This window comes from the organism of the source record quoted next, unplaced genomic scaffold (genome assembly GCF_019419815.1).
Source record: "Pyrus x bretschneideri cultivar Hongxiangsu unplaced genomic scaffold, Pyrus_bretschneideri_v1 Contig45, whole genome shotgun sequence".
Taxonomy (NCBI): domain Eukaryota; kingdom Viridiplantae; phylum Streptophyta; class Magnoliopsida; order Rosales; family Rosaceae; genus Pyrus; species Pyrus x bretschneideri.
Window position 1 is genome coordinate 1,238,811 of NW_025999779.1, and position 25,557 is coordinate 1,264,367.

The window sequence follows — 25,557 nt, forward strand, 5'->3', positions numbered from 1 at the left end:
GCTGAATCTATAACTCAACAATCAAATCAAATCCTGCACAAGAGTCGGAACCTCTAATATGGTTTGTACAACAGGCTAAGTGTAAATAAGTACGCTCAAGTGCTACGATCACGTGAAGGCTGTGCAAAGCATCGCAAGTCACCTACGGGTCAGAACTTAATGTGGTCTATACGACAGGCTAGCACCTACCTTGGATCCAAGTTGAGCGTGTGGTGCGAGAGGTAAACGATCATGTGAAGGCTAGGCCCTATCCTCAGACGAAGCACTAACACCGGGATGCAAGATATAAATCACTAAAAGAAACTCATCATAATCATACACACTACCATCACAACCACCATTATATACTCACCTGAAGCTTAGCTGAGCGTCCACGATGTCACATCCCGGCCCAGGGCGAATCACTCCCCAGGCCCGCTCTACCACCATAGCACGATATTGTCCGCTTTGGGCTTACCATTTCCTTACAGTTTTGTTTTTGGGAACTCACGAGCAACTTCCCATTGGGTCACCCATCATGGGATTGCTCTAGCCCCCTTCTCGCTTAACTTCGGAGTTCCTACGGAACCCGAAGCCAGTAAGCTCCCAAAAGGCCTCTTGCTAGGTGGAGATGGGAATATACATTTAAGGATCACTCCCTTTGGTGGTGTGGGATGTCACACACCACCCCCTTTAGGGGCCCGACATCCTCGTCGGCACACCACGACCAGGATTAGGCTCAAATACGAAATTGTCACATCCCGGCCCAGGGCGAATCACTCCCCAGGCCCGCTCTACCACCGTAGCACGATATTGTCTGCTTTGGGCTTACCATTCCCTCACGGTTTTGTTTTTAGGAACTCACAAGCAACTTCACAGTGGGTCACCCATCATGGGATTGCTCCAGCCCCCTTCTCGCTTAACTTCAGAGTTCCTACGAAACCCGAAGCCAGTGAGCTCCCAAAAGTCCTTGGGTTAGGTAGAGATGGGAATATACATTTAAGGATCACTCCCCTAGGCGATGTGGGATGTCACACACAGCGTCAAGCAGTAATATGCACAGCTATATTATAGCATATACTAATATGTAATGCATACGACATGGTATTTAAAACGTAATAACCATTTAAATAGTTTCTGGGAAACATAAGGCATAATATATATATATATATATAATATAAAACCAAAAAGCCCACTCACTAGTATGTAGCCAGGTCGTAACCCCCAAGTTTTGCCTAGTTGTGCTCGTCCTCTGGAATTGTCTCACCTATATGTGAAACAACTATTTTAACGTTATTTTAAAGCACATAACCATCACTATGAAATAACTTCTCATGCGTTGCTTAATTTGGGTGTTTGAATATACCATCGTGGCCTACTCAACACCATAAGCATCCCCATATTTGTAGAATAATTTTTCGACATCCCATGCACCCTTACGTGCCAGCCATGCGCAGGCACGTGCCTGGCACGCTGACGGTAACCCTAACGCTGGTAGGGAATATTCTGTTAAAAAAAATAGAATATTCCGTCAAAGTTGACGAAATATGCTCTATCTTCTCCGATGGTTCGTCGGAATTCGTCGCTGGCCGCCGCTGCATTTGCTGGTTTCTGAAAAAACTTTGAATCTCAATATCTCCGTCATTTCAACACCAAATTTCAAGAATTTTATATCAAATTGAAGCCCTGAACGAGAAAAGTACGTTCTTACCTATTTGGGGTCCTAAATTTGACAAAAAATGACCAGAAAAATCCTTAAAAAATCGGCTACTCCTGTAATCCCACTACCGAGCTTATTTCGACATCCAAACTTAACCAAAATTAGTCTAACATGTTAGATAAGTTAAGTAATTACCTTACTAAACCTCGAAACTAAGTGAAACACCCTCAATCACGTCATAGCTAATTTCACTTCTCACCGGAACTCGTGTATCCCGTGCTCCCGCCAATTGCTCTCTTAACTACAGGTATGGATAGGCTCGTGGAGTCAAGAGGAAGATGATGGTGACAAAGTTAAAGATGATCTATAAGGTTTTGGAAAGATTTGAGAGCTATGAGTTTGAGTGTACGAAGAAAGAGAGTTCGAGAAAGAGGGAGAAGTAGATGGTTGCACATGTGTATGTGTGTGAGCCACGGGATAGGCCAAAATAAAAGAACTAAGGCCCTGATTGGGCCATGAGGTTTAAGGAAAAAGAAAACTAAAACAAACCTTAATTCTAATTGGGTCCAAATTTGTGAGAGATATGACGGTTGGTCAATTCCTTTGGCCCGATTACACAATCGTATTACAACATTTCAAGGGCAACATCGTCATTTCCATGCTATTAAGGAGAAAATATATAATAATTTAGGACGGGTCGTCACAACCTACCCTCCTTAAGAAAATTATGTCCCCGAAATTTCATACACTAACATAACAACCACTAATGTTCATAAAATAAGCGTGGATACATATCTCGCATGCAATCCTTTGTCTCCTAGGTGGCTTCTTCCACCGAGTGGTTCCTCTATAAAACTTTTACCAAGTGCACTATTTTCTTCCTCAAAACCTTATCCTTCCAATCTAAAATCGTTACTGGCTTCTCATCATATGTCAAATCTGGATTAATTTCTAATGGTTAAGGAGGTAATACGTGTGACGGATCAGAAACATAATGGCGAAGCATAGAAACATGAAAGACACCGTGCACCTTTGACAATTTTGGAGGCAACTCAAGTCTGTAAGCAACTTCACCAACCCGCTTGGTGATCTGGTACGGTTCGATATATCGAGGACTTAACTTACCTTTCTTACCAAACTATACAACACCCTTCCACGGGGATAACTTCAAAAATACCCAATCTCCCACATTATACACTCTATCAGTGGTGTGTCTGTCAGCAAGGCTCTTTTGTCGATCCTAGGCTGCTTTCAGGTTAGATTTAATTACTTGATTTGAGTAGTCTCGTCTACCATCTCCGAGCCCACTAATACCCTCTCACCAACTTCTGACCAACAAAGAGGGGTACGACAAGATTTACCATAGAGTGCCTCGAAATATGACATCTCGATGCTAGAATGGTAGCTATTGTTATAAGCAAACTCCATCAAATCTAAACGCTTATGCCAAGCGTCACCAAACTGTAATATCAAAGATTTCAACATATTCTCTAATGTCTGGATAGTTCTCTCTGATTGTCCCTTAGTCTAGGGGTGATATGTCGTACTATAAAGTAATCTCGAACCAAGTGCCTCCTGAAATGCCATCCAAAACTTAGAAGTAAATCTAGGATCACGATCAGAAATGATATTAACCAGAATCCCATGCCATCCTGAGATAAATAACTCAGCTAATCGGCTTAAGGAATAGTTATCCCGAACTGGTATGAAGTGTGCTGACTTAGTAAGCCGATCTACTATCACCCAAATGCTGTCATAACCATTCCATGTACGAGGAAGCTTATACACGAAATCCATAGTAATATTTTCCCATTTCCACTGGGGAATGGGAAGTGGAAGTGGCTGCATCAACCCAAAAGGTCTCTTCCTTTCAGCTTTAACCTGCTAGCAAATTACACATCTACTCACATACTCGGCAATCTCAGTTTTCATGTCAGGCCAATAGTAGAAAGGTCAAATGGTATGATACATTTTAGTACTTCCACGATGCATTGCATAAGCTGAAACATGTGCCTCATCAAGAATATCTTTCTTTAACTCAGCAATATTCAGTACGTACATCTGTTTCTCCTGCATAAGTATGCGATCAGATTCTTGCACTTTGAGATCTTTCTTTTTCCCCTGTGGCACTGCCTGAATTAACTCCTGAATTTCTTCATCATTCACCTGAGCCTCGAGTACATGATCAATCAAAATCGGCATGACCTGAAAGTTAGCAAGTAAAACTTCCTCCCGATCTTCCACCCTTAATTTCACTATAGTGGATCTCAAGTCTATGAGAAGAGGAACACAACAAGCATATAAAGCATTAACTCGATCTCGGGATTTTCTGCTAAGCATGTCAACCACCACATTTGCATGACCAGAGTGATACTTAATCATGCAATCATAATCGCTGAGCAACTCTATCCACCTCTGTTGTCGGACGTTAAGATCTCTATGGGTGAAAAGATACTGAAGACTTTTATGATTTGTAAAAATCTTACACTTTTCTCTATATAAATAATGCCTCCAAATCTTCAAGGCAAAGATAATGGCTGCTAACTCAAGATTGTGCGTCAAATAATTCATCTCATGAGGCTTCAACTGTTGCGACGCATAAGCAATCACCTTACCATTCTGCATCAACACACAGCCTAATCCATTCAAGGAAGCATCATTATAAATCTCAAAGTTACCACCGTCATCTGGAAGTGTCAAAACAAGTGCATAAGTGAGACAATACTTAAGCTGCTGGAAACTCTGTTCACAATTATCATCCCACTCGAATTTAACATCTTCCCTCGTCAACTTCATTAGTTTGGTATCAGAGCCTAGGTTTCACAGTCCTGTAAATACTTGTGAGTATACTAATTATTTGATGTCTTATGTCAGAACTATGTCACCTCGTAGAGAACCACGTACTTTAGCTAAGTTTAGTTTTCCCGATATTACCAACTTGGGGAAGCTATTGCTAATGTTATTCAATCATCTTCGAGAGCTCACAAGACGCAGAGTTTTAAGAGAGGTGGTACTAGTTCTAGTTCTTCTAGTGGGGGTTTGAGTGTCATTGCATTGCGGAGGGGCAGCCGTTCAGGCGATTCCGCTTTTAGGGACATAGAGATTCTAGCAGTTCTGGTGGTCCATTTTGCCTTAGATGTAACAGTCAACATTTTGGGGAGTGCAGGCATGGTAAAAAATGATGTTTTACTTGTGGCCAGATGGGACATTGGGCTATTCAGTGCCTACAGAACCAACAGAAATCCCAACCATCTGCCTGCCACCACCAGTTCCTATCCAGCAGATTCTAAGGTCTAGTGGTTATAACCAGACGGGTTATGGTGGAGCATATCATTATCAGGGAGATATAGCCCTATATTCTGGAGGACCGTATCAGTACCCACACGATTCGTATCAGTAGAGCGGTTACGCTTAGTATTCAGGAGGTTATGCACCATATCCAGCTAGTGGATCACAGTGGTATTTCGGGGGACCATCATAGAATGTTGAAGTTGCTTCCAGCAATGCCATATCATCAAGGTAGCTTAACTAGCCTGGTTAAGGACGAGGTACAAGGGGATATAGAAACCAAGGTAACAGAGGTCGTGAAGGACGACAGCAAACACAGGGCCGTGTTTATCATATTACTCTGTAGGATGTTTAGAACAATCCCAATTTGATTATGGGTACGTTAAATATTCTTGGCCATTTTGCTAGAGTATTAATTGATTCTGGGGGTACACACTCTATTATTTCTTGTACGTTTGCTCAGACTTGATTGTAAGATCCCACATCACCCAAGGGTGCAAATCCTGTAAGCCTTATATGTATATTCCCATCTCTACCTAGCACGAGGCCTTTTGGGAGCTCATTGGCTTCAGGTTCCGTAGGAACTCCGAAGTTAAGCGAGATTGCACGAGAGCAATCCCAGGATGGGTGATCTACTGGGAAGTTTTTGTGTGAGTTCCCAGAAACAAAACTGTAAGGGCGTGGTTGGGGCCCAAAGCGGACAATATCGTGCTACAGTGGAGTCAAGCCTAGGATGTGGTGGGGGCCCGGGCCGGGATGTGACCATTTGGTATCAGAGTTAATCCTTGGACGAAAGTGTGCTGACGAGGACGTCGAGCCCATAATGGGGGTGGATTGTATGATCCCACAACGCCCAGGGGTGAGTATCCTGTAAGCCTTATATGTATATTATCATCTCTACCTAGCACGAGGCTTTTTGGGAGCTCACTGGCTTCGGGTTCCGTAGGAACTCCGAAGTTAAGCGAAACCGCTCGAGACCAATCCCAGGATGCGTGACCCACTGAGAAGTTCTTGTGTGAGTTCCCAGAAACAAAATCGTGAGGGCGTGGTTGGGCCCCAAAACGGACAATATTGTGCTACGATGAAGTCGAGTCCGGGATGTGGTGGGGGCCCAGGCCGGGATGTGACAGTTTTGTATTATTATTCAATATAAGTTTAAAAAAAAAAAAAGTTTTGGTCATTATTTATTTTTATTATGAGAGCTCCTTATTATCATTACTAGGATAAATTTTACTTAACATGTTGTCCAAAATTAAAATAAACTAGTATAGTATTTGTATAGGTTACTAAGAAGACATACATACAATACACGTATGAAAAATGTGAAAAATATATATACACTCGTGATTCATCATTATTCCTCCACGAGTAGATAATGGTTACATTTAACTTATCATTTAGATTTTTAAAATCCTCCAAACCCTCATGAATAACTTTTTTTATTTGAGGGCAAAATTAATAAAATTAATAATAATTATTGTAGAAGTGTAAAAAATGTAAAAAAAAATATGCAATCATTCATAATAACAAACTTTACAACTTTCATGAAGGGGTCAGCTTCGAAATCCAACACTATAATTCATAAACCTTAAATTTATATTTAACCATCGATTGTCATTTACACTTTATTCTTGTTACTGAATTTCATTTTAAAAATTTTCTTTTTTGAAAACATGATCATCTGGCGGATGTAAGAAGAGGAACGGTTTAGATCTTTGATATCACGTTTCGATATTTACGGTTAACTGAAATATGAGTCAACGTCATATAATTTGTAGAAACTTTATAAACATCAAGCAATATTTTCACTAACCGTAAAACTCTGAATATAATATCAATGATCCAAACCATTCATCTTCTTGCATCCTCTAATAGATCATGTTTTCAAAAAAGAAAATCTGAAAAAAAATAAAATTTGATGAGAAAAATGAAGCGTAAATGTAAACAACAATCAATAGTTAAATTTTGATCTATGATTTATATGATTATAGTGACGAATTTCGAAGTTAAGTTCTTTATAAAAGTTGTAAAGCTTATCATTACGAGCATTTATATATATTTTTTCTATATTTTTTTACACTTCTACATTTATTAAAAAACTATTAAAGACTTTACTTAAATAACAGTCGTAAGATAAATGAGAGTAAATCTGTACTGTTGGATTCTATTTCACTTATATTATTAGAAATTTTTGGGACAAAAAAACCCCTTGTATTTTCCAATTTTACCATTTGATCTGATCAAAAATTCAAAACAAAAGCCAGCCCTAAGACCATCTCCAATGGTGACCTAAAACCTAAATTTTCCCTTTTTTTTCCCCCCCAAATCCACTCCAACCTAAAACCTAAACTAAACCTAAAACCTAAAACCTAAAAGGAAGGCAAATACCAGCCACAATTTAGCCCACAAATTCAAGTGGGACCCACGGATGAGAGTGAAATCTGGGCTGTGAAGCCCACACCCCAAAACCCACTCGCCCAATGCACTACACGCGCCAAGGACCTTTCCAGCCGAGGCCCACCCACGTGGGGCTGTCCCCCTTGTGTGTCAACATCACTATAGCCCAACAGCTACTTTTCTTCATCCAACGACCAGTTTAATTGGACCGTTGGTTAATCCAACGGTCCACGTTCAATTTTTTTTTTATATTTATATATTTATTGAATCCAACGGCTTAGATCGAATATAATCAAATCTAACGGTCCAAATTTAAATCCAACGGCTAAATTAATTTAAAAAAATTATTTAACTTAAAATTCAACCAAAAACTTTATAAATACCTATGTATTTGTTCAAACATCCACACAAAACTCACTTTTCCCCTACAATTCTTCCAATTTTTCTTTCTACCATTTCTTCTCATTTCCAAAATTTTCAAGATGGCAAAAGAGCATGTTAGAGGTTGTAATTGGACCTTTGACGAAGATATTGCTTTATGTTTGCCATGGATTTCGGTTAGCGAAGATGGTGCTGTCGGCACCAATCAAAATAGAAAGGTTTTGTGGGGTAAAATCATTGATAAGTTCCATGAAAACTCCAACGCCGGTCGAAGGGAAGTTGGTGGTGTTTATGATCGGTGCAAGATTATCAACAAAGCGTGCACTTTGTGGAAGGGAAGCTTGGAGAGAGCCATGGTTGACATGGGTAGTGGAATGGGCGCCTCAGAAATTGTGAGTTTATTTGTTGATATTTTAGTTGTCATGTACATAATAGTATTTTGCAACTAATTATTGTTATGTATTTGTTGCATAGGGTGACAAAGCAATGACAATTTACAAGACAAGAACTACACCAAAAAATCAAGCTTTTAAGTTGCATCATGCTTGGAACATCCTCAAGGATTGTCCGAGGTGGGGAACCGATGCGAACCAACAATGTGGAAGATTATTTCATAGTGAAGTCCCACCCCCAAATGATGTTAATGAAGGTGTGAATTTTGCCGACAATGAAGGTGTCGAACAAATGACCCCAACTTCTTCTTTTGCAAGGCCCCCGGGTAGAGAAAAGCAAAAGGAAGCAAAGAGAAAAGGGAAGTCCTAAGATCCGACACGTGCCCAATTTGCTAGCGAAATGGCAATAATGAACGAAAACCAGTGCCGTCAACAATCGGCCCAAATGCTTTTGGCCATGAAGGAAGAAGGGGATAGGGAGCAAGAAAGGTACGAAACTAATTTGATAATGGAGGACCTCAACAAATACACTCTAGAGAGAAAGAGATACTTACGTGGTAAGCAAAATGAAATTTTACGAAGGAATGCCACAAGGAGTATATTTCAAGATGATGATTCATCTCAAGACTATCACCCAAGTCCATCACCAAGTTAAGATGGTGAATATCATTATTAAGTTTATGTAGTCTATGAGTTTTCGATTGTATTAAGTTTATGTAGTTTATTAATTGTTTTTTTTATTTTTTAAGTTTTTGTGGTTTATTAAATGTTGTTGGTATTAAGTTTATGTGGTTTATCTTGATTTTCATGTATTGATTTAGTGATTTTTCAAAATTTATCGGAATTTAAATATTTTTAGGTTAAAATGTTCATAAAATTAATTTAGGATAGTCTACATAAAATTTTTTTTAAAAAAAAAAAGTTAATTTAAAAAAAATAGCCTTAATTCATTCTTTGATAATCTGGGGCTAAAATTTTAAGCCAGAAGGGTTAGAGTAGAAAAGCTGTTTCTGGGCTTAAACCTAAATTTTATAGGTTAAATATTTTTAGGTTTTAGGTCACCATTGAAGATGGTCTAAGCCCTTTCTATCTCCCCCACTCCCATAACACTCTCTCTGGCCTTGCCGCCTGTTCTTCGTAGCCCCTCTCTCGCGCCATATGTTCTTCCGGTAGCCTTTCTCAGTATCTCTTTTCTCCTCCCTCATGCAGTGGATGCCTGGACGGAATCATTCTTGATCTTGTCATCTCTGCTCGTCTCTACATCTCTGCATTCTCCAGATTCCCCTCCAGGTTCAATTTTGTTTCTACATCTCTACATCTCTGTTCTTTTCATTTGTTTAATGTTGTATCTTCATAAATCTTATGTTTTTGTTTCTTATTTTTCATTCGAAATTATGAATTTTCATTTCTTGAAAAAAAACCCATGTTTTGTTTTTAAAATATGACAATCTCTGATTAGTTCCAACATGCAGTGATTTAACTTTGGATTATATGACTTGTTAACTGATATGGGGATTCTGGATTTTAGCTACTGATATCTGATTTACTTTTTCTGTTGAAATCTGCTCAGGCGGTATTTGAGTTTCTGCATTTCGTTTGCTGAGTTTGTGTTTAGTGCTTGTTAAGTACAAGATGTGCACCCTGTTGCTTGATGTAAATTTGTTTTAAACACAAGTGTTTTACCAGTCTCACAGTCTTGTGTTGGACCAATTTGGCACCTCTCCTTGCATAGTAGCTCGTTTGGTTTTATCAGTATCATACTTATCCCCTTATTTGGTTTTTCATTCCAGAGATTTCTTCTTTCTATGAGTACATTTTTCATGAATTACATAGCTGTTATGTGGTCAATCTGAAATGAAGCAGCACAACATTATAGTGCTGTTATATTTTGTTTGCCTATGGATATTGATCTTTAAACATTTACCTTATATGCGGTATTGAATTGGAAAACCATAACAAGGTCAGGTTTGCGTTGCATGCCCCAGACCTAGAGTCCCGTTTGTGTCATAAACTGAAGAATTTTGTGACATTTTTCTCGTGCCATCTTTTTTGATTTGACGTCTCTTCATTCATACGATGTGAACTCAATCTATTGTCCTATTTTTTTAACAGGGAGACTTCTATAATTATTCGGGATGCGGTAACACATTCAATTGCAACCATCATGTTGTGCGCCAGTTTATTGTAGACTGCTTGAGGTAGAATTTCCTGAGTGTTCATTCTCAATTTTATCAGATGGAATTTCTTATCATTTGAAATATGCATTGGTGAATTTGATGTAGAACCTATTTATAGCTCCCTGAGATAATCTGCATTGCATAATTACATTGTGAGCTCTGAGATCTAAAGTTGTGTAATAGTCATGTAATAGTGTCATTCCATAACCCAAGTGTGCTTCTGAATCATGTCATTGTCTCTATATGATAATCTCCCTCTGTAATTAATAATTATTATGGAAGGAACTAGCAAATTGTTGTTCTTATAAGCTCAGTTATTCCATGTTTCTGAAAGAGAAAAAATTTGTTCATAGTTGAAAACTCATATGCTAGTTCGCTATATATTCCTTTTATATTTTATAAGTGCTTTGATAAGATATTGGGCACCATATCAGTGTGATGTCTTGCCACTGCTATATCTGAATGAATCTTGCCCACTTTTTCTTCTTGTTGTTGTTTGTTTTCTATCTTCACTTCTATCATTTTTCTGAAAATAAATGGTCCTTGAAATTCATTTAAGTTAGTAGTAGTTGGTGCCTTGAAAAAAATTTAGTCTGCAATTTTAAATAAATTTTCCTTAACAGGTAACGGGTCGAGTCATATTACCCGTTAATATTATCGGGTCGGATCATTTTACCTGTTTATTTTAACGGGTGTTACCAATACGACCCATTAAGATATCGGATATGACACGAAAACAACACGAACACGGGAAACATGACACGAATGCCAGGTTTATCTGCAGACAAAAATAATACAACTACACGCATAAGTAATTTCATTATATTCAAAAACAACCATGATCGAAATTCTGAATCCTAGACGAATTGAGAGGCTCTGATACCACATGTAAGAGGTAATTGAAAAACAACAAGTTACTAGGATCATAGATAAAACATAAAATGATTACAATAAACCAATCAAACAATTAAGGGAAATAAACTTATCTTCCAAAGAGAAGGAAGAAGACGCCATGACTGCTAGGGTTTCAAAATGAGTCTTCTACACTCAAGCAGCCGAGAGTCCTTGCTATCAATAGGGTTTTTAGCACGAGATAAGATAACATTATGAGTGCAAGGACCTCCCTATATATATATATATGTATATATATATATATAGATATGTATATATATATATATAGATATGTATATATATATATAGATATCAGGCCAATTAACTGATACCTTGGATATTCCAAACTGATTAGGGTTTCGGTGTAGTCATCATAGATATTGAACTCTTGTCAAGTCTTGATAAGGTTACTTGAATATAATTGCATGTTATTAGGACTCTTAATCTTAGCCAAGTAGGATCGAAATTTCCTCAACATGATAACTCATACACTGAGCTATTAGTTTGTCGAGAACAAGAACTCATTCTTCCTGACACTCAAATCTTACATGTAGCGAACAGGTCTACAGCCCAGCCTAGCGTTTCTCAAGCGTCGGGCGCCCCTACAAATTGTGATCCAACCTACAGGAAGGTGATATACACCCTATCTAAATGATCTACTCTGTCAGGGGGTGGAAAAGCACTCGGTAGAGCTTGTCATATTCAACGAGGAAGATGGGTTCAGAGTTCTACAGGCTCATAACGATCCATTAGTCATCTCGGCTGAGACAACCAACTATGACGTCACTCAGGTTTTCGTCGACAACGAAAGCTCGGTGAATGTAATTTTTCTACGATGTTTGACCAATTGGAGGTCAACAGGGATCTTCTGTGTGGGCATGTGGTTTCCTTTATAGGGTTTGAGAATATTATGGTACACCCAATTGGGGAAATAAATCTCACGTTATCAATCGGGGTCCATCTTAGGAGGGCAAGTTTGACGACCATGTTCACGATGGTTGACTGCCCTTCCTCCTACAATGTGATATTGGGAAGTTTGTTCCTTACAGAAATGGACATGACAATCAACCAGAGGATGCTAGTGATGAAATTCTCGACCCTACAAGGGTGGGAATTGTTAGAGGTGATCAAGTGTCTATAGGGTATGTTCTGCCTCGGTGGTCAAAGTGAAGACTAAGGCCCAATTTGGTATTGCATTTTTATTTTTATTTTTATTTTTATTTTACTAAAAGTTACTTCAATTTAAAGTTACACAGTAAAAAAGTTGGTAAAAATAAAATATCCTACATATTTTAAAAGCAATGGTCTCCATATAGCAACTTTTAAAAGCAACCTACATGTTGATTTTTAAAGCTGCTTTGATAAAAAGTAAAGTTAAGCCCTTAATGACTATTTTTAATTATTGTAACACGCTCATTAATTTTGAAAAATATTATTTATCCTTCTAGACACATTTTATCCTTGGAGAACAAAATGATCACCTCCGCATACCACTACAAACTCTAACCTCTTACACCACATTGTCATTATCACAAACATTATTGCCGCCACCATCACACCACAATCACACACCACCATCACAACTATACCTGCCACAAGTAACACCACAACCATAATTGTCATTACCATCTTTGCCGCCACCGTCACCACTACAACCATAAACACAACTACCAACAATGCCACCACAACCACAACAATAACTGCCACCATCGCAGTTGCCGCCACCCATAACACCATTGTTACCTTTGTAGTCCAACCACAACATGCTTTTATTGGCACTACCATCACAACCATTACCCTTACCACTGTTAACGTCGTTACCGCCCACACTATCATGTCCATTTTTGTCGTTGTATACAATTATATCACTTTTACATTAAAATTTAGCAAACTCTTTTACACCGTTTTTCATGCTCACAACATTTTTAAAAATAGAGTTTACCAAACGGTCAACTGCTTTATTTTATAGCTAATTATTCTTAAAGCACAATATAAGCAGTTTAAAGAAAACAGCAATCCCAAACTGGCCATAATGTGACGACCTAGGAGTTCACGCAATGTTTGGAAGATCACTCGCACCAAACCCCAGCAGCTGTTGAACGGCCCGACCGCTCAACAGAGCATGAAGGTCACCCTAAAAGTATTACCCAAGAAGTGGGGGCGTGGTAGATTGTAAGAAAAGACCCAGTTTGAAGAACTTGCTCCGAGAATCAGGTAACACTCATCAACTAAACTCTACAAGTAAGATTTTTCCTTGGTCTGTTTACGGAGGATAACATTCGAGCAAGAGGGACGAGTCTTTAGAAGAAGATAACAAGAAAAAGAGTTCGCGATGACCACAATGTGGATTTGAGCGCTCAGAAATGAAGCATTTTAGATTGGGTAAGCAGAAAATGGGAAGTGTAATGGTACATGGAACGAAGCTTGTTGGCAAACTCCTGCCCGACCGGAGTTTAAAGGTGGTGGTTCATGTATTGACCACTAACTTCGGAGGATTCATCAAAGGAACTTTACAGGCTCTCATTCTCTTCCCTTAATGCTCGAGGGGCATCCTTAACCTTACCCAACTCCAAGATAACCTTGAGTTTGCTTGTGGCAGCTTCGCTCTACTGCTTAGCCAAATGCTTGGTCTTCAGTTGCAGCGGAATGGCCTCCTCCTTAGTGGCCTCTGCCGCTCTCTGGGGGACCAAGCTCCACTTCCTTGGCCTGGACATCATCCTACAACCTTCTCAAGTTCTGCTTATGGTCGGCGCACTTTTGCTTCTCCCTAAATAGGTGTCGGAGCCCTTGGAATTGGGCAAAAAAAGCCAGCAAAGGGAAAAACGATGAAAGTTAGCCAGGGAAAAAATGTTTTACATGCAGAAGGAAGAATATGAGATAGGAAGAAAATTTAACCCAGCTTGGAGATCGAAGGCAAAGGCCAACTGCTCCTGGGCGTTCCCCTCAACACCTCCAGCAGCGTTTACGATGTTATCCCAGCGAATGACTCCCTTGCAAATGTACATGAAGAAGTCAATCTCCTGGGGGAAGGTGTCCTAGAGCACGCAACTGTCACAACGGTCGAACCTGACCCCTCTAACCGTAGAGGGGCAGAAGCACTAATTGCCAACCTCTTAAGATAGAGGCATCCAAGTCACCGGTAATCAGGCGTATATGCAAAGATTTACCCGTGCCAGGACTTGAGGTACCCAGCACCACCCTTGGAGGCTGGCAACGTCTGCCAGGAGAAGTGCTCGACCCGCTGTTCCTAACACCCTGGCGGGCAGGCTGCTTCCAAATGCTACAGGAGAGCTCTCTTTCCCTTGGCTCTGTAGGCAATCAGTATAGCGGCAGTAGAAGTATCTTTGGAAGGCAAGGAAGTAATGACTACCAACTAAAGTTATTCTTCCTCGGAAAAAGATACTTGTCCAGACCAATCAACTGCAAAAGGGATTTTCAGGGAGTTAGAAAACTTAAACAGACCGCGAGATACAAAGACTCGTAAAATTAGAAAACAACAAAAAGTTAGTTTTGTTTCAATCTTTACCCACAAAGCACCTAGGGACCAAAGCACTAGTCGTTTCTACCTCAGATGAGGTCTCTTGTTGCTGCTTACAACGAACCAACTTTCCTTGTAGGGCCTTTGGTTTAAGGGGTTGTCGGCAAAGAGTAAGCAAGAGCTAAGCAAGTGATGGAAGCTATAGAACCCAACATGGTCATGGTTGTTCCTCAATTTATAGAAGTGTCGAATGAGGGTAAGGATAGGCTCAATCACATGCTAAGGAAGAAACAAAGGCGTTAGGATGATTTTGTAGAGAGCTAAATCCAGATGAACTATAATGCGATGAAGGAAGGGATGTAAAGGTAACCAAAAACCAGACTTGAAGATTTCGGCAGAGAAGGCCACTCAACCGTGTAACCGTCGGCTAGGTATTTCTCCTACGGTTGGTGACCAAATGATGACATTGTTGGGAATACTACATCGATTCCACAAGTCTTTCAGCTTCGGGTGGGTCATGATACAAAGCGTATGGTTGGTCCTATGATCCTAAGCGTAGTAATAATACGGGTCGGTAGAGACGCCGACTCGATATGCTTAAGAAAGGCCTCCATGCCTCTGCGACCATACCTGGGGGGCTGGTATCTATGGTGTTTAGGTGCGTCTAGTATTTCGTTTTTAATCTTGTTTTTTTAAATTAAAAAATGTTAGCCTGATGGATGTTTCGTCGTGCAAAATATTCAATATTTTTAAAATTTGGTTTCTTAGAGTTAACCTGACAACTATTTCGTCGAGTCAAGTTCATTACATTATTTAATTCTTTGCTAGCCTACTAGATATCCTCGTCGGGCAAGTTGATTTCATTGGGTCAATCTGGTCAACACATGTTCACTCGACAGATATTTCCGTCAGGATAACTGTCTTTTGCCTGACGGAATTGTGTTATTGTCGTTCAAGGTTTCGAGCTGTGGGTTTAGCCAAACTAATCTTTTCCGATGAACCTCCATCGGCTAAAGGCATCCATGACAAAACCAGTGTTTAGCCGATGAAAAATTATCTGTCTATCGAGGCATTTTTGTATTTTTTTTTTTTTTTTTTTTTTTTTTTTGTAGCGACAATGGGTCATAGAGACCCATCGAGTCATTCTTATTTTAGTTAAAGAAAGAACAGAAATGATGAAGTTATGAGGGGGAGACCATAAATAGATTGGTGTATAAAGTAAGATTTAAAAAATAATTTTAAGTTGTTTTTTGGCTTTCTATCTAGTTAAAAAAATTCTCAGATTTTGAGTTATGACATCTCCAAGCAACAAAGAGAGGGAGGAGTTACAACCATCTACAATATATACAGGTAGTGTATTGCTGGCAATGGCATTTGAATGAGAGGTAGAGAGTAAACTAGAAACAATTGCAACTGAAAAAATAACAACAATCTTGTACTATATAACATATACCAAGCAGCACAAGAATCTTCAAATTAAAAACAAAGAAATTAATCACCATGACATTGCCTAATCTACGAGCTCTTTTGGGTTCCTTGGCTGTCTTTCTTTTTGTGCTAGCTGACCATCTCCATGTGGTTGCTGCCAACCGCGGCCGGTTTGGAGTTCACCACCCCATAAAGCACCATAAGCCAAGGTTCACTGCTGGCCCTTGGAAGCAAGCTCATGCCACATTCTACGAAGGCGGCTCGGGAACGTTTGGCGGAGCTTGTGGTTACCACGACGTGGTTCAAGAAGGCTATGGCCTCGAGACAGTGGCTCTGAGCAATGCTTTGTTCAGCAATGGGCAGTCATGTGGTGCATGCTATGAAATCAAGTGTGTGGATGAGCCCCAATGGTGCAAGCCAGGGAACCCTATTCTCACTGTTACTGCAACCAACAATTGCCCACCAAATTGGAATCAGGCTAGTGACAATGGAGGATGGTGCAATCCGCCACGCGAGCATTTCGATATAGCCAAGCCTGTGTTCATCAACATTGCTGAGTACAAGGCGGGCATTATTCCAGTCACGTACCGCAGGTGATTAAATTCACATGCATGCATTAAATAGATTGAGTGTTTGATACATATAAATGGTTTTATTACGAATACTAATGTTGCAAGACTCGCAATCTAAACCTCACATTACTAACATATGGATTTCGATGGTAAATATTAAAAAGCATGATAACATAACATGTACGTATATTAATCGCATAACGAGAATACTTCCCGTTGTAAAAAAGATTTTAACGATTGCTAGGAACTGTTTTGTAGGGTTCCATGTCAGAAGAAAGGAGGCATGCGATTCACAATAACTGGGAACCCTTATTTCAATGAAGTGTTGGTATGGAACGTGGGAGGAGCTGGGGACATCATCAGCGTGCAGGTGAAGGGCTCCGACAAGCTCAAATGGACAGCAATGAGTCGGATGTGGGGTCAGCGGTGGGTTACTGGTGCCAAGATGGTCGGTGAGTCACTAACCTTCCGAGTTGAAGCAAGTGATAGAAGACACTCAACTTCGTGGCATGTTGCCCCAAAGACTTGGCAGTTTGGCCAGACTTTTGAAGGGAAGAACTTCCGATAGATCAAAAGCACATTATAAGCTTCGATGCTTCGTGCATGTTGAACTCCTCCACACCATATTATGTGAACTAGTTTGGCTTGTCCTTACAAATGTATATATACTGATCATGGAATTCTTGCCTGACCTTGTAATAATAATAGCAAGGCACTCGTATGTACCATACCACTTTTTCATAAATTGTCCTCTTTCAATATTTTTCTTGAGTACACTCACCCGCCTCTCATATTTCTTGACCCACCGTATATTCATTTGTCACAAACATTTTCACTAGTAGGTGTTGGTGGTAAAATAAGATTGATGATTGAATTTACATCACTCTTTTATCTTTTTATTTTTCCGATCAAACATGTCGTTGTTAGATCAGTTGAAAATTATTATTTCTCAATTTGGTTTTCTCGCATGCCTTTCTTCATTCATGGTTCAATATTTTAGTGTCCAAGGCGTAGAAGAACTACATCAATCCATCTTGATTCCTCACAATTGTTCTTTGTGATGCACTGGAACCATGGCAATTACACTACCAAAGAATACCATTTGCCGGCCCACATGAGGACCACAATGAATGTAACTCAATTTTGAGGGGTGAACCACTTAAATTTTTTAGTCCCCTTCATTCTAGTCCATGTCCCAAGCCCACCAAAGGGTTTAGTATTTTAATTTGTTAATTTGCAAATTTTGAGTGTTAAAAGTTTGGCGCTATCTATGAGAAACTCATGCAATTTGGTTGCATTTTTCACCCGACGATCTTAGGAACTTTCTGTGACCGAGGTCAACCGCGAGGGATGAGCAGTAAAAGAATGAGAGATAGGGTCTTTTAGGGCAGACCCGAGACGACCCTCCGAAGAGGACGACAAGAAGAGAGGGCCAGGCTCTCCGGCCTGGAGGAGAAGATGAATAACATACTTGCTGGTGTTGGAGAGGTGAATGAGGTAAGGAATCTCCTCCACGCCCAAAACAGCCTACTTAAGGAGAAGCATGACGACCTCCTGGAATAGATCAACCAGACAACCGAGAAGATCGGCAGCACGTCCCGAGTTGGGGCTACTCCTCATCCTCCCCCTCCCCCAAGCAACGTCGGGAGCAGAGGTGAGGATGCCCGCGAGGTCATCAACAAAAGGCTCCGAGCAAAGGAGAGTGCTCGAGGAATCAGGGAGCGAGCCGTCGAACAGGCTAACGAAGGGCATGATCGAAACCCCACCATACCGCCCTGACTTAAAGCAGCACCCAGAAGGAAGTCACTAGTGACGAAATGAAACTTAAAATATAGGTGATCAAATTAGTTCTCTTTTTCATAAAATATAACTAAATTCGTCGCTTTAACCATAGATGATTTTTCAGACACGTGAAGAGAGGCATCGCTGCACCAGGGTTAAGGAGGCGAGTGCTTTACTTCTGATTTCAGATGTTCTAAACCATTAGATTTAAGAAAACCAATGAAAATAACTTAAAAACTTTGAATTTTAACAATAAATACAAAATAAAGGATAAAATAAATAGTACTGAATTGATTTTTTAGTGTAAAAATATAATTTTTCGCTTAAAGTGAACAGTATCAGGAGCTTTTCGTTAAAGTTCCCATAGATTTATGGTAAATTTAAAATTGATTAACAAAAACGTAATTGGAACAGTGTTGGCATCAACCAGATAAAATGTTTAGTAAGATTTCCTCGGCTACCGTTAATAAACTACAACAAGAAGTCTGATTTAAAGTGGTTACCAAATTGGAGTCTCCCCTATCCTTTCCACTACAAGATTCCCAGCAGAACACCGAGCGATTTTCAGTGCCTTGAAAACTCTGGGATGAACCACCACCAGTGCAGTATGCAAACAACGAAACGTAAACAATTTGAGGAAACTTCTGCACTTGTCTTGATGAAACTGACAGTAGCATTGGGCATCCATGAGGCCCTTCCAGTCAGTGAAGAATACTTCAACACTAATACGCTTAGTGTGCATTAATCCCACAACACAAATTTCTCAAAACAGCCGGTTATCGTAGACTTAACTCATTTGTCGAACAATCTAACATGTACGTCACTTGGATTCTTGCTCTTTCTCCTCCTCTTTCTTCCATTTTCTTCTCTCGTATCTGTCCTTGCTTCTAGACTCTTAGAATGCTGCGCACGAATTTCCTGTAACTTTGATTTTGCATCTTGAAACAATCCACCTGATTTCAAAGCCCTCAGTTGCTGAAACATGAAGCCTAATGAGTAAAAGTATTTTCCTTAGACGACAAAACATATAGCCAGAAATTTAATGGCCGCACCTTAATATGCTCCATCGCTGCAATGTTGTAACCAATAGTATCTTTGCATTCCTGAGAGAGATTAAATCCTCATCATGTTAAACGCCAATCTTTAAATTGTAAAAGATTTTACGCAGAAACTACATAAAGGGGAACTTCTGTAGCATCCTTTTCTTTTATACACAATTAATTTCATGTAACTTTTGGATCAAGGCAGCAGTAGTAACAAATGTTATATTAACATAATAACAATTTTCTGTACGAATGTGCAACATTACGATTACCTTAACTCTTGGATAAATCTCTTCCAACTCTGACAACACAAGTCTGGCCGCCAGCGTACTAAGTAACTGATTATAATGTATCTGCACCAGGAATGTACAAACCCTGCAAACGAGTTCAATCTGCAAAAAAAAAAGTTGAAAAACGCTTTAAACACTAAAACTTTAAGATTTTTTCATTCCTTTATAACATTTCATGTCAGCCCTAAGGCAATAGCCGCCTACAAATTGTGTAAAATAAATAAATACAAGCATGCGTGCTGAATGCTTACAGTAATAAATACAAGCATGCATGCTAAATAATAAACACTTGAAAAAAACTGGGTTAAAAAGATAGATAAAGGCATGTGCAACAAATAAATATCAATGGATGCCAATGTTTTGAACAAGTGTAGAGACGCCAACCTTATCAGGATTGAAGTCCAGTCCTTCAAGAAAGACAAGAGCTTCAAAGCGTCTGAGAATGATAGAGCCTGCAAATAATGCAGTTCAAATTAGCTTCCTGATTTACATTGGAACTGAAATGGTGAAGTTACGACTACACCTTGACCATATAAAGATATCTAGTAAAATCCCAGGGAGAGAAGCTAAAATGGCTTCAGAAAACAAAAGATGCACAGTGCACTCTGACTTTTGAATCAGTTGATTTCATTGGAGTAGATTGCCAGCAGCTTTAATTGAGAATTTGAATATATACAAGTACGGTTGTACGAGCTTCTTCAGGCAAAGTGGACGGCACAAAAAAAAATATCCAAAAGGAAGCTAAACACAAGGACCTGATTCATTTTAGTAACACCACATTCCATTTACTGATTCAACAAAACTAAACCAAATATGCAGTTGAAGAAATACCAGCTAAACAAATAAGTCAAACTACTAAAATGTTGAGCTAGCAGTAAGGGACTTTCGTTTGTTTCAATGAGTAGCCATGTAAGGAAAACGACAAGCATACCAGTAGCGTCTGTTCCAAATCATTTGTCTGAACATTTGAAAGGGCACGAAGAACATAATCAGATGGAGAAAGCCCAAGCAAAACAACATTTGGTTGTAACTCAGCAACTTTCCCCTTGCTTTTCTCCTCCTGAAAGGCATGGTGAGAGAATTGAATTGAGATACCACGGAGATTTTGTTGCAGTGTTAAACTACAGATCAAACTAGTAGAGATTATAGAGCAAAAAACCAAACATACCTCATGTTCGGCGATTCGCTTCAATTCTACCTCTGCTATATCTAGTGCGTCAATAATTGAATCAGTAGCTGTAATTGTTTCTTTTGATTTCTTCCCTGCTAAGGCCACAGCTCCCTCTTCAGGAATTTCTTCCATGGGTGCATACTTGTTCTCAAATGCATTATCGAGGTCAGACTCAAACATCTCTTCCAACCTTTTCTCTTTCTCTTCCTGCAATTTCAAATGAAAATTTTAGTAAAGCAACAGGCATGTTATACAGAAGTCCCATTTTTATCCTAAAGCATCAGCATCACCAGAAGAGATAGGCAAACTACAGAATATAAAAAAGTAAAAACAAAAGTTCAAGTGTAAAGTCTCTTTCATCTTCACAAGAAGCAATTACCTCGATAAAAAAGGGCTCTTCAGTACGATCCCAACGACGTATTGATCGGTCATGAGATCCCGTAACAATGAAATCACCACGGTTACTAATTCCAAGGCACCAAACATCAGCATGGTGTCCCTCAAGAGTTAAAAGCAACTCAAATTTATCAGCATCCCAGTATTTGACTTGGCGATCTTTCCCGACACTAAACATGTAATGTGTATTTCGTACAAATTGCACCGCCATGACACTGCATCATCGAACAATTCACTAAAATTGCCAACGAACTTCAGACATCAAAATTTATGTTTGTTCATACAAAAACTATACCTGTCAGCATGAGCGAATATGGATTTATGACAATCACCAAAATCTAAACCCCAAATCTTCAAATTTTTGTCAGCAGATCCAGTCACTAATAGATCGCCATCAGATGATAAATCCATACATAGAACAGGCAGCTTGTGACCATATAAGGAAAGGAAAGGTTTCAATGTATCCATATAGTAAACCTAAGAATAGGAAGCATAAATGCATTAGTTAACAACAGGCACTAAGTAATGCAGATGTTACCAACTGAGAGATAACACAACCCTCAGAAAAAAAAACCTTTTGGGAACAACAATTAATATTAAGGGGAACAACAATAAATCTTCAGGATACAAAATGTTTTCTCCAAACCCTATAATTTGATCAAAACTAATCCTGAGCATTTCATACTAGAAGTTTTCGTCAAAGATAGTTTATAGACATCATGATCGATTTAATCAATCTAATATCCGTATCCTCACTATTTTAGTTTCAGATGCTATGCTACTGATCTTTACATAATTAATCAAGGATTTCATGCATGAAAAGAGAGGTACTACTTCTGAAAACGTAGATACAGAATATAGATGCTAAGCAAAAGTCAAACTAAATAATGACACCTATTCACATGTACAACATTTCTTAGAGTTGAATTTCAAAACTAAATATTCTGTTGGATTACAATCTACGAAGAATCTAACATAAGAAACAACTGAAACCAAATGAAGACATAATGAAAATTAAGTGGGCAAGATAAGTCAATTTGACCTTCACTGTGCAGTCCAACAGAGCAACCAAAACATATTTTGCATCAGGGCTAACAGCAACCACGAGGACATCATCATTCATCTTCATAGTCCTTACATTTGACACCGTTAGGTGCTTAGAGTCCTGTTCAAACATAGTGAATCCAGAAATTAAGATTTTTAATGAGAAAAAAAAAAAAAAGAAAAAAAAGCATACTGATAATACTACAAGATTAGAACTGTATCATGCTCCAGAACTAAGTAGTGTATCCCAAAAGAAAAAAGCATGCTGATAATACTAAAAGATTAGAACTGCAAGTAGAAAGAAGGTATATATTACATACTTGGGGAGACTTTTGTTTAACTTGGTATTCCCAAAACTTCACATCGTGATCTGCACTTCCTGTGACAAAACCATTTTCATTAGGAATGGCTGCAATGGAGCCAACAGTGCCACCATGAGCTTCCACTACTTCAATGCAAGTGCCACTTCCAATGTCAATAATTTCCACTGTTCCGCCTTTAGTTCCGACAAGTGCATACTTGCTATTAGGAACGATAAAACCACACATGCCATATCCAGAATCAATAGTTCGAAGGCAGGAACCAGTACTTGGATTCCAAATCTTTACCGCATTGTGACTAGTTGACATCAAGAGCGTGTTGTCTGAGCTAAGTGTAACACTTCTGACATCAGACCGGTGTCCTTGGAGCTCTATAGCATGTGTTTTTGTTGTTGCTTTGCTTTCAATCGAATAAAATTCCAATGAATTATTGTTCAAAGACAAAGCTATTGTAGCTAGCAAACTCTTTGGAGTGTTAGGACAGAAAGAGATGGAGCATATCTTTTTGCTAGCTCGAATAGTTTGAAGAAGCTTGAAGACATCAGGAACCGTAGCCACAGGACTATTTCCATCTTCTCCAGCTCCGTGATTTGTGTCGCCATTTTCCATCACCTCAGTTGCCCCTTTTGCAGATTTTTTTTCTTTCTTCCGGTGAAGCCTACGTTTTGCCTTACGCTTTGATTCAGCCTCATCTAGTACCTGGAATACATCTACTGTCTTACCTGCCACTTGACAAGCCAACAAATTACCAGACTTGTTGAATCTCACAGTTGCAACTCTATCCTTGCTTTGTCGCTGAACTTCACCAAACAGTTTCAAAACTTCCCATTTATTTTTGGTCGATGACTCTCCATCATTCACAATTTTATTTTCACCTATATTAGAAATGGATTCCTCATGTATCACTTCATGCTTAATTGTGTAAAACCTAAGTTCTGGATCCGAAGACCCAGTGACCAAATATCTTTCTTCTGCATCACTGTCTATGGACCAAATTTCACTATGGTGGCCACTAATTGTCTGCATGCAGTGCTGGGTATCAAGATCCCATACCCTCAAAAATTTATCTTTTGAGGAACTGACGAGTTTTTTACCAGAATCCAGGAAAAGGAGGTCAGTCACCTACATTACATGAATGAAACAGACTAAATAAATTATAGCACTGTAGTGTCAAACTCAGAAATGATGTAAGTAAGATCAACAAGCAAAGCCCATCACTCGTTCCAGTAAATCCAAAATTTATAGGTTTAATTTGGAAAACTGTAATACAAACCTGATCTCGATGGCCACGGAGGCGATATAGGCCGGTCTCACCAACCACATCCCATAATATAATGTCATTATCTTTTCCTCCAGATGCAAGCATAGATCCAAGCTTGTTGTAGCGTAAAGCGGTGACAGCTCCTTTATGTCCATTCAATGTGGTCTCGCAGGTTCCTTTGTCAGAATCCCAAATTCTTATATTACCATCAGCATACCCACTAGGCTACCTGCAGTCAGAACTAGTTACACCTTTTATATCCACCATACCTAACTTTTTAGAACTCTAATCATATATCTTTTGTTAATACATTCAAATTCCATTGGGACTTTTTTCTTCATTTAATTGTAGTTTCCTATCAAACGTTTACTGAGATTGACAATTTGACATTAACCCAATACAGTTACACAATTGGTAAATAAATAAATGAATAATTTGAGGTACTCAGTTTCAATTTTGTTGGAGGAGGTTGTGCGTTTTGTCAAATCTAATAGACAAACATTTGTTGATTAAACCAAAATAATTAGTCAGAAAATTAACATCGTGACAATGTTGTTGCTTATTGATCCAAGTTTATATTATTTCAAAAAACCCAATGAGAAGGTACAAGTGATACAAATATTACAAGGTCCCTCCAAAACTTTAAATTGAGACCCACAAAAAAGAAAGATTGTAGTTGGCATCTTGAAAAGACAACGGGGGCTAAGCATGGAGACAAAGTTTCTACTCACAGCTTGAGAGTTGAGATGGCTTTGCAGACTTTATATGAGATCATAACAGAATACAGACATAGTTGGCATCTTGATATTAGACACGCTCTATAGTCTATACGTGCTTTCGTGCTTTTTCTTGGATTTTATTATTGAAAGTGATGAGACTGAGGGATCAAAGAGAAGGGTACTTTGAATCATGCCCTGCTGTTTCTGTTATGAAGTAAGAAGGGGGCTACCACTCCCACCATGACCAATTGACTCCTCCTTATGTGAAACAAAGCCTTTGATCGAGGAATGCAGGATTTAATCTCTAAATACTAATTTATCATCAAGTGGACTAAATTCAACTAAAACTACATCCTCTGCTTACTTGAGCCAACTTACACATAGCAACTCAGTTCGAAAGCTTACCAGACAAGTATGTGAGGATGCGATGGAGGTGACAGATAGAGAGTGTCCCCGCGACGCAGCAGCAGGGATTAGTGTTCTGGTACAAACGCCTTGCCGTACATGCCACACACCTACCTTCTCCAAGGCCGGAGCAAGAAGGTGCTTCCCGGAGCTGCTGTATGTGATGTTGGAATCGACGGAGACAATGACACCGAAAGCCACCGCCTGCTCATACCGCAGGTACGACTTCACCATGGCTAATTCTGCATACCGAAGAGTAATTGAAGCAGCAGATAAGCGCTTACTGAAAAGTAATTTCTAAGACATTGGATACAAACATCAAAAGCCAAAAGCCAAAAATTGAATAAATATCAACTTTAAGATTTCACCGACATCAATTCTATAATTTGATTAAACACAATTCCAGAAAAATAAACAATTTGAGCCACTGAAAACCTGAAACTTTATCGATTTTGGAAAAGTCGAAAAGAAATCGTGGGCAAT

General features: G+C 39.2%; 2 protein-coding genes and 1 long non-coding RNA gene across 3 annotated transcripts; 2 read left to right on the forward strand and 1 right to left on the reverse strand.

Annotated features, from left to right (window-relative positions):
- The first annotated feature begins 9,179 nt into the window (after positions 1-9,179).
- LOC125469801 lies at positions 9,180-10,666 on the forward strand. The gene is made up of 2 exons (XR_007252064.1): positions 9,180-9,387; positions 10,210-10,666. It is a non-coding gene; the product is annotated as an uncharacterized LOC125469801 (long non-coding RNA).
- A 5,054-nt stretch (positions 10,667-15,720) lies between these two features.
- On the forward strand, positions 15,721-17,211 carry LOC125469760 (expansin-A9-like). The gene is made up of 2 exons (XM_048567529.1): positions 15,721-16,664; positions 16,902-17,211. Exons 1-2 carry the CDS (start codon positions 16,144-16,146, stop codon positions 17,209-17,211), a joined length of 831 nt encoding a protein of 276 aa, XP_048423486.1. The 5' UTR covers positions 15,721-16,143.
- Positions 17,212-19,284: 2,073 nt separating this feature from the next.
- On the reverse strand, positions 19,285-25,308 carry LOC125469772 (WD repeat-containing protein 3). Its single transcript, XM_048567544.1, has 12 exons — positions 25,189-25,308; positions 23,963-24,175; positions 22,690-23,811; positions 22,368-22,490; positions 21,621-21,802; positions 21,309-21,540; positions 20,927-21,136; positions 20,690-20,818; positions 20,143-20,210; positions 19,741-19,860; positions 19,478-19,528; positions 19,285-19,400 (listed from the first exon to the last, which is right to left on the reverse strand). Exons 1-12 carry the CDS (start codon positions 25,306-25,308, stop codon positions 19,394-19,396), a joined length of 2,577 nt encoding a protein of 858 aa, XP_048423501.1. The 3' UTR covers positions 19,285-19,393.
- Between the last annotated feature and the right edge of the window lie 249 nt (positions 25,309-25,557).

What these genes read in the sequence shown, in the direction of transcription:
- LOC125469760 (XM_048567529.1), top strand. Translation starts at nt 16,144, where the DNA reads ATGACATTGCCTAATCTACGAGCTCTTTTGGGTTCCTTGGCTGTCTTT. An exon ending in ATTCCAGTCACGTACCGCAG is followed by an intron (nt 16,665 to 16,901) that starts GTGATTAAATTC and finishes ACTGTTTTGTAG; the next exon opens with GGTTCCATGTCAGAAGAAAG.
- LOC125469772 (XM_048567544.1), bottom strand. Translation starts at nt 25,308, where the DNA reads ATGGTGAAGTCGTACCTGCGGTATGAGCAGGCGGTGGCTTTCGGTGTC. An exon ending in ATATTCGCTCATGCTGACAG is followed by an intron (nt 21,541 to 21,620) that starts GTATAGTTTTTG and finishes TCGATGATGCAG; the next exon opens with TGTCATGGCGGTGCAATTTG. An exon ending in TGGACTTCAATCCTGATAAG is followed by an intron (nt 19,861 to 20,142) that starts GTTGGCGTCTCT and finishes TTTTTTTTGCAG; the next exon opens with ATTGAACTCGTTTGCAGGGT.